The sequence below is a fragment of the Oncorhynchus mykiss genome, chromosome 15 (genome assembly GCF_057628025.1).
Source record: "Oncorhynchus mykiss isolate SJ-2025 chromosome 15, ASM5762802v1, whole genome shotgun sequence".
Lineage (NCBI taxonomy): Eukaryota > Metazoa > Chordata > Actinopteri > Salmoniformes > Salmonidae > Oncorhynchus > Oncorhynchus mykiss.
In genome coordinates this window covers 79,202,367-79,212,366 of record NC_143036.1, presented here as the reverse complement: position 1 = coordinate 79,212,366, position 10,000 = coordinate 79,202,367, and the positions used below count along the sequence as shown (strand labels likewise).

Here is a 10,000-nt window from a genome sequence, read left to right as displayed (position 1 = left end):
GAGGGGACAGAGACAATATAGATTCAGTATTAGAGGGGACAGAGACAATATAGATTCAGTATTAGAGGGGACAGAGACAATATAGACTCAGTATTAGAGGGGACTGGTGGAGGGACAGGGACAATATAGACTCAGTATTAGAGGGGACAGAGACAATATAGATTCAGTATTAGAGGGGACAGAGACAATATAGATTCAGTATTAGAGGGGACAGAGACAATATAGATTCAGTATTAGAGGGGACGGAGACAATATAGATTCAGTATTAGAGGGGACAGAGACAATATAGATTCAGTATTAGAGGGGACTGGTGGAGGGACAGGGACAATATAGACTCAGTATTAGAGGGGACAGAGACAATATAGATTCAGTATTAGAGGGGACAGAGACAATATAGATTCAGTATTAGAGGGGACAGAGACAATATAGATTTAGTATTAGAGGGGACAGAGACAATATAGACTCAGTATTAGAGGGGACAGAGACAATATAGACTCAGTATTAGAGGGGACAGATACAATATAGACTCAGTATTAGAGGGGACAGAGACAATATAGACTCAGTATTAGAGGGGACAGAGACAATATAGATTCAGTATTAGAGGGGACAGAGACAATATAGACTCAGTATTAGAGGGGACAGAGACAATATAGATTCAGTATTAGAGGGGACAGAGACAATATAGATTCAGTATTAGAGGGGACTGTGACAATATAGATTCAGTATTAGAGGGGACTGAGACAATATAGACTCAGTATTAGAGGGGACAGAGACAATATAGACTCAGTATTAGAGGGGACAGAGACAATATAGACTCAGTATTAGAGGGGACAGAGACAATATAGATTCAGTATTAGAGGGGACTGTGACAATATAGATTCAGTATTAGAGGGGACAGAGACAATATAGATTCAGTATTAGAGGGGACAGAGACAATATAGATTCAGTTTTAGAGGGGACTGATGGAGGGACAGAGACAATATAGATTCAGTATTAGAGGGGACAGAGACAATATAGACTCAGTATTAGAGGGGACAGAGACAATATAGACTCAGTATTAGAGGGGACAGAGACAATATAGACTCAGTATTAGAGGGGACAGAGACAATATAGACTCAGTATTAGAGGGGACAGAGACAATATAGACTCAGTATTAGAGGGGACAGAGACAATATAGACTCAGTATTAGAGGGGACAGAGACAATATAGATTCAGTATTAGAGGGGACTGAGACAATATACATTCAGTATTAGAGGGGACAGAGACAATATAGACTCAGTATTAGAGGGGACAGAGACAATATAGATTCAGTATTAGAGGGGACAGAGACAATATAGACTCAGTATTAGAGGGGACTGAGACAATATAGATTCAGTATTAGAGGGGACAGAGACAATATAGATTCAGTATTAGAGGGGACAGAGACAATATAGATTCAGTATTAGAGGGGACAGAGACAACATAGATTCAGTATTAGAGGGGACTGGTGGAGGGACAGGGACAATATAGACTCAGTATTAGAGGGGACAGAGACAATATAGATTCAGTATTAGAGGGGACAGAGACAATATAGATTCAGTATTAGAGGGGACAGAGACAATATAGATTCAGTATTAGAGGGGACAGAGACAATATAAATTCAGTATTAGAGGGGACAGAGACAATATAGATTCAGTATTAGAGGGGACTGGTGGAGGGACAGGGACAATATAGACTCAGTATTAGAGGGGACAGAGACAATATAGACTCAGTATTAGAGGGGACAGAGACAATATAGATTCAGTATTAGAGGGGACAGAGACAATATAGACTCAGTATTAGAGGGGACAGAGACAATATAGACTCAGTATTAGAGGGGACTGAGACAATATAGATTCAGTATTAGAGGGGACAGAGACAATATAGACTCAGTATTAGAGGGGACAGAGACAATATAGACTCAGTATTAGAGGGGACAGAGACAATATGGATTCAGTATTAGAGGGGACAGAGACAATATAGACTCAGTATTAGAGGGGACAGAGACAATATAGACTCAGTATTAGAGGGGACAGAGACAATATAGACTCAGTATTAGAGAGGACAGAGACAATATAGACTCAGTATTAGAGGGGACAGAGACAATATAGACTCAGTATTAGAGGGGACAGAGACAATATAGACTCAGTATTAGAGGGGACAGAGACAATATAGACTCAGTATTAGAGGGGACAGAGACAATATAGACTCAGTATTAGAGGGGACAGAGACAATATAGACTCAGTATTAGAGAGGACAGAGACAATATAGACTCAGTATTAGAGGGGACAGAGACAATATAGACTCAGTATTAGAGGGGACAGAGACAATATAGACTCAGTATTAGAGGGGACAGAGACAATATAGACTCAGTATTAGAGGGGACAGAGACAATATAGACTCAGTATTAGAGGGGACAGAGACAATATAGACTCAGTATTAGAGGGGACAGAGACAATATAGACTCAGTATTAGAGGGGACAGAGACAATATAGATTCAGTATTAGAGGGGACAGAGACAATATAGACTCAGTATTAGAGGGGACAGAGACAATATAGATTCAGTATTAGAGGGGACAGAGACAATATAGACTCAGTATTAGAGGGGACAGAGACAATATAGACTCAGTATTAGAGGGGACAGAGACAATATAGACTCAGTATTAGAGGGGACAGAGACAATATAGACTCAGTATTAGAGGGGACAGAGACAATATAGACTCAGTATTAGAGGGGACAGAGACAATATAGACTCAGTATTAGAGGGGACAGAGACAATATAGACTCAGTATTAGAGGGGACAGAGACAATATAGACTCAGTATTAGAGGGGACAGAGACAATATAGACTCAGTATTAGAGAGGACAGAGACAATATAGACTCAGTATTAGAGGGGACAGAGACAATATAGACTCAGTATTAGAGGGGACAGAGACAATATAGACTCAGTATTAGAGGGGACAGAGACAATATAGACTCAGTATTAGAGGGGACAGAGACAATATAGACTCAGTATTAGAGGGGACAGAGACAATATAGACTCAGTATTAGAGAGGACAGAGACAATATAGACTCAGTATTAGAGGGGACAGAGACAATATAGACTCAGTATTAGAGGGGACAGAGACAATATAGACTCAGTATTAGAGGGGACAGAGACAATATAGACTCAGTATTAGAGGGGACAGAGACAATATAGACTCAGTATTAGAGGGGACAGAGACAATATAGACTCAGTATTAGAGGGGACAGAGACAATATAGACTCAGTATTAGAGGGGACAGAGACAATATAGACTCAGTATTAGAGGGGACAGAGACAATATAGATTCAGTATTAGAGGGGACAGAGACAATATAGACTCAGTATTAGAGGGGACAGAGACAATATAGATTCAGTATTAGAGGGGACAGAGACAATATAGACTCAGTATTAGAGGGGACAGAGACAATATAGACTCAGTATTAGAGGGGACAGAGACAATATAGACTCAGTATTAGAGGGGACAGAGACAATATAGACTCAGTATTAGAGGGGACAGAGACAATATAGATTCAGTATTAGAGGGGACAGAGACAATATAGACTCAGTATTAGAGGGGAAAGAGACAATATAGACTCAGTATTAGAGGGGACAGAGACAATATAGACTCAGTATTAGAGGGGACAGAGACAATATAGACTCAGTATTAGAGGGGACAGAGACAATATAGACTCAGTATTAGAGGGGACAGAGACAATATAGACTCAGTATTAGAGGGGACAGAGACAATATAGACTCAGTATTAGAGGGGACAGAGACAATATAGACTCAGTATTAGAGGGGACAGAGACAATATAGACTCAGTATTAGAGGGGACAGAGACAATATAGATTCAGTATTAGAGGGGACAGAGACAATATAGACTCAGTATTAGAGGGGACAGAGACAATATAGATTCAGTATTAGAGGGGACAGAGACAATATAGACTCAGTATTAGAGGGGACAGAGACAATATAGACTCAGTATTAGAGGGGACAGAGACAATATAGACTCAGTATTAGAGGGGACAGAGACAATATAGACTCAGTATTAGAGGGGACAGAGACAATATAGACTCAGTATTAGAGGGGACAGAGACAATATAGACTCAGTATTAGAGGGGACAGAGACAATATAGACTCAGTATTAGAGGGGACAGAGACAATATAGACTCAGTATTAGAGGGGACAGAGACAATATAGACTCAGTATTAGAGAGGACAGAGACAATATAGACTCAGTATTAGAGGGGACAGAGACAATATAGACTCAGTATTAGAGGGGACAGAGACAATATAGACTCAGTATTAGAGGGGACAGAGACAATATAGACTCAGTATTAGAGGGGACAGAGACAATATAGACTCAGTATTAGAGGGGACAGAGACAATATAGACTCAGTATTAGAGAGGACAGAGACAATATAGACTCAGTATTAGAGGGGACAGAGACAATATAGACTCAGTATTAGAGGGGACAGAGACAATATAGACTCAGTATTAGAGGGGACAGAGACAATATAGACTCAGTATTAGAGGGGACAGAGACAATATAGACTCAGTATTAGAGGGGACAGAGACAATATAGACTCAGTATTAGAGGGGACAGAGACAATATAGACTCAGTATTAGAGGGGACAGAGACAATATAGACTCAGTATTAGAGGGGACAGAGACAATATAGATTCAGTATTAGAGGGGACAGAGACAATATAGACTCAGTATTAGAGGGGACAGAGACAATATAGATTCAGTATTAGAGGGGACAGAGACAATATAGACTCAGTATTAGAGGGGACAGAGACAATATAGACTCAGTATTAGAGGGGACAGAGACAATATAGACTCAGTATTAGAGGGGACAGAGACAATATAGACTCAGTATTAGAGGGGACAGAGACAATATAGATTCAGTATTAGAGGGGACAGAGACAATATAGACTCAGTATTAGAGGGGAAAGAGACAATATAGACTCAGTATTAGAGGGGACAGAGACAATATAGACTCAGTATTAGAGGGGACAGAGACAATATAGACTCAGTATTAGAGGGGACAGAGACAATATAGACTCAGTATTAGAGGGGACAGAGACAATATAGACTCAGTATTAGAGGGGACAGAGACAATATAGACTCAGTATTAGAGGGGACAGAGACAATATAGACTCAGTATTAGAGGGGACAGAGACAATATAGACTCAGTATTAGAGGGGACAGAGACAATATAGACTCAGTATTAGAGGGGACAGAGACAATATAGACTCAGTATTAGAGGGGACAGAGACAATATAGACTCAGTATTAGAGGGGACAGAGACAATATAGACTCAGTATTAGAGGGGACAGAGACAATATAGACTCAGTATTAGAGGGGACAGAGACAATATAGGCTCAGTATTAGAGGGGACAGAGACAATATAGATTCAGTATTAGAGGGGACAGAGACAATATAGACTCAGTATTAGAGGGGACAGAGACAATATAGACTCAGTATTAGAGGGGACAGAGACAATATAGACTCAGTATTAGAGGGGACAGAGACAATATAGACTCAGTATTAGAGGGGACAGAGACAATATAGACTCAGTATTAGAGGGGACAGAGACAATATAGATTCAGTATTAGAGGGGACAGAGACAATATAGACTCAGTATTAGAGGGGACAGAGACAATATAGACTCAGTATTAGAGGGGACAGAGACAATATAGACTCAGTATTAGAGGGGACAGAGACAATATAGACTCAGTATTAGAGGGGACAGAGACAATATAGACTCAGTATTAGAGGGGACAGAGACAATATAGACTCAGTAGTAGAGGGGACAGAGACAATATAGACTCAGTATTAGAGGGGACTGAGACAATATAGATTCAGTATTAGAGGGGACAGAGACAATATAGACTCAGTATTAGAGGGGACAGAGACAATATAGACTCAGTATTAGAGGGGACAGAGACAATATAGACTCAGTATTAGAGGGGACAGAGACAATATAGATTCAGTATTAGAGGGGACAGAGACAATATAGACTCAGTATTAGAGGGGACAGAGACAATATAGACTCAGTAGTAGAGGGGACAGAGACAATATAGACTCAGTATTAGAGGGGACTGAGACAATATAGACTCAGTATTAGAGGGGACAGAGACAATATAGATTCAGTATTAGAGGGGACAGAGACAATATAGACTCAGTATTAGAGGGGACAGAGACAATATAGACTCAGTAGTAGAGGGGACAGAGACAATATAGACTCAGTATTAGAGGGGACAGAGACAATATAGATTCAGTATTAGAGGGGACAGAGACAATATAGATTCAGTAGTAGAGGGGACAGAGACAATATAGACTCAGTATTAGAGGGGACAGAGACAATATAGACTCAGTATTAGAGAGGACAGAGACAATATAGACTCAGTATTAGAGAGGACAGAGACAATATAGACTCAGTATTAGAGGGGACAGAGACAATATAGACTCAGTATTAGAGGGGACAGAGACAATATAGACTCAGTATTAGAGAGGACAGAGACAATATAGACTCAGTATTAGAGGGGACAGAGACAATATAGACTCAGTATTAGAGGGGACAGAGACAATATAGACTCAGTATTAGAGGGGACAGAGACAATATAGATTCAGTATTAGAGGGGACAGAGACAATATAGACTCAGTATTAGAGGGGACAGAGACAATATAGACTCAGTATTAGAGGGGACAGAGACAATATAGACTCAGTATTAGAGAGGACAGAGACAATATAGACTCAGTATTAGAGGGGACAGAGACAATATAGACTCAGTATTAGAGGGGACAGAGACAATATAGACTCAGTATTAGAGGGGACAGAGACAATATAGACTCAGTATTAGAGGGGACAGAGACAATATAGACTCAGTATTAGAGGGGACAGAGACAATATAGACTCAGTATTAGAGGGGACAGAGACAATATAGACTCAGTATTAGAGGGGACAGAGACAATATAGACTCAGTATTAGAGGGGACAGAGACAATATAGACTCAGTATTAGAGAGGACAGAGACAATATAGACTCAGTATTAGAGGGGACAGAGACAATATAGACTCAGTATTAGAGGGGACAGAGACAATATAGACTCAGTATTAGAGGGGACAGAGACAATATAGACTCAGTATTAGAGGGGACAGAGACAATATAGACTCAGTATTAGAGGGGACAGAGACAATATAGACTCAGTATTAGAGAGGACAGAGACAATATAGTCTCAGTATTAGAGGGGACAGAGACAATATAGACTCAGTATTAGAGGGGACAGAGACAATATAGACTCAGTATTAGAGGGGACAGAGACAATATAGACTCAGTATTAGAGGGGACAGAGACAATATAGATTCAGTATTAGAGGGGACAGAGACAATATAGACTCAGTATTAGAGGGGACAGAGACAATATAGACTCAGTATTAGAGGGGACAGAGACAATATAGACTCAGTATTAGAGGGGACAGAGACAATATAGACTCAGTATTAGAGGGGACTGAGACAATATAGACTCAGTATTAGAGGGGACAGAGACAATATAGATTCAGTATTAGAGGGGACAGAGACAATATAGACTCAGTATTAGAGGGGACAGAGACAATATAGACTCAGTATTAGAGGGGACAGAGACAATATAGATTCAGTATTAGAGGGGACAGAGACAATATAGACTCAGTATTAGAGGGGACAGAGACAATATAGACTCAGTATTAGAGGGGACAGAGACAATATAGACTCAGTATTAGAGGGGACAGAGACAATATAGACTCAGTATTAGAGGGGACAGAGACAATATAGATTCAGTATTAGAGGGGACAGAGACAATATAGACTCAGTATTAGAGGGGACAGAGACAATATAGACTCAGTATTAGAGGGGACTGTGACAATATAAATTCAGTATTAGAGGGGACTGTGACAATATAGACTCAGTATTAGAGGGGACAGAGACAATATAGATTCAGTATTAGAGGGGACAGAGACAATATAGACTCAGTATTAGAGGGGACAGAGACAATATAGACTCAGTATTAGAGGGGACTGTGACAATATAAATTCAGTATTAGAGGGGACTGGTGGAGGGACAGGGACAATATAGATTCAGTATTAGAGGGGACTGGTGGAGGGACAGGGACAATATAGATTCAGTATTAGAGGGGACAGAGACAATATAGACTCAGTATTAGAGGGGACAGAGACAATATAGACTCAGTATTAGAGGGGACTGTGACAATATAAATTCAGTATTAGAGGGGACAGAGACAATATAGATTCAGTATTAGAGGGGACAGAGACAATATAGACTCAGTATTAGAGGGGACAGAGACAATATAGACTCAGTATTAGAGGGGACAGAGACAATATAGACTCAGTATTAGAGGGGACAGAGACAATATAGACTCAGTATTAGAGGGGACAGAGACAATATAGACTCAGTATTAGAGGGGACTGTGACAATATAAATTCAGTATTAGAGGGGACTGGTGGAGGGACAGGGACAATATAGATTCAGTATTAGAGGGGACTGGTGGAGGGACAGGGACAATATAGATTCAGTATTAGAGGGGACTGTGACAATATAAATTCAGTATTAGAGGGGACTGGTGGAGGGACAGGGACAATATAGATTCAGTATTAGAGGGGACTGGTGGAGGGACAGGGACAATATAGATTCAGTATTAGAGGGGACTGTGACAATATAAATTCAGTATTAGAGGGGACTGGTGGAGGGACAGGGACAATATAGATTCAGTATTAGAGGGGACAGAGACAATATGGATGAGGTTCATCTATTTGAGGTTATAGTATGTTAGTCTCTCTTCTCCATCCCTCTCTTATCGATCCCTCTCTCTTCTCCATCCCCCTCTCTTCTCCATCCCTCTATTTTCTCATCCCTCTCTTCTCCATCCCTCTCTTCTCCATCCCTCTCTCTTCTCCATCCCTCTCTCTCCTCCATCCCTCTCTTCTCCATCCCTCTCTTATCGATCCCTCTCTCTTCTCCATCCCTCTCTTCTCCATCCCTCTCTTGTCGATCCCTCTCTCTTCTCCATCCCTCTCTCTTCTCCATCCCTCTCTCTTCTCATCCCTCTCTCTTCTCCATCCCTCTCTCTTCTCCATCCCTCTCTCTTCTTCATTCGTCTCTCTTCTCATCCCTCTCTCTTCTCCATCCCTCTCTCTTCTCATCCCTCTCTCTTCTCCATCCCTCTCTCTTCTTCATTCCTCTCTCTTCTCATCCCTCTCTCTTATCATCCCTCTCTCTTTTCCATCCCTCTCTCTTCTCATCCCTCTCTCTTTTCCATCCCTCTCTCTTCTCCATCCCTCTCTTCTCCATCCCTCTCTCTTCTCAATCCCTCTCTCTTCTCCATCCCTGTTTTTTCTAATCCCTCTCTCTTCTCCATCCCTCTCTTCTCCATCCCTCTCTCTTCTCAATCCCTCTCTATTCTCCATCCCTCTCTCTTCTCAATCCCTCTCTCTTCTCCATCCCTGTTTTTTCTAATCCCTCTCTCTTCTCCATCCCTCTCTCTTCTCAATCCCTCTCTCTTCTCCATCCCTGTTTTTTCTAATCCCTCTCTCTCTCCTCCTGGTACAGCTCTAGGCTCCTCCTTCTCTCCTACCTCTATGAGTACCTACAGTCTGAGCTCCCTCAACATGAGCACCCTGCCCAGGAACATGTACCCCACCAGCCCCAGAGGAACCATGATCAGGAGGAAACTCAAGAAGAAGGACTTCAAGAGCTCACGTACGTTCCCTTAATGTCTAGCTCATATAGTTTAACATGGTCATATCTGCTGACACTGGGAATGATGTAATAATATACATTTTACTTTGTGATTTATTGTTGGGTTCATTTTCAAACGCAAAGTGATTTATGGTGAATATAGAAAACAATATATATTATAGTCAATCTATCTGGAAAAACCATGAAATGACTGACTGACAGC

The 10,000-nt window shown here is 40.9% G+C and overlaps 1 protein-coding gene across 26 annotated transcripts in view; it reads left to right on the top strand.

Moving 5' to 3' along the window:
- The window catches only part of LOC118938861 (glutamate receptor-interacting protein 1), a 722,511-nt gene that overhangs the window by 594,561 nt on the left and 117,950 nt on the right, over positions 1-10,000 (top strand). For all 26 annotated transcript variants that reach the window (XM_090201312.1, XM_090201307.1, XM_090201305.1 and 23 more), the window contains one exon: positions 9,649-9,798. In XM_090201312.1, coding sequence (XP_090057438.1) covers positions 9,649-9,798 — 150 coding nt within the window. The remainder of the gene's footprint in view (positions 1-9,648; positions 9,799-10,000) is intronic.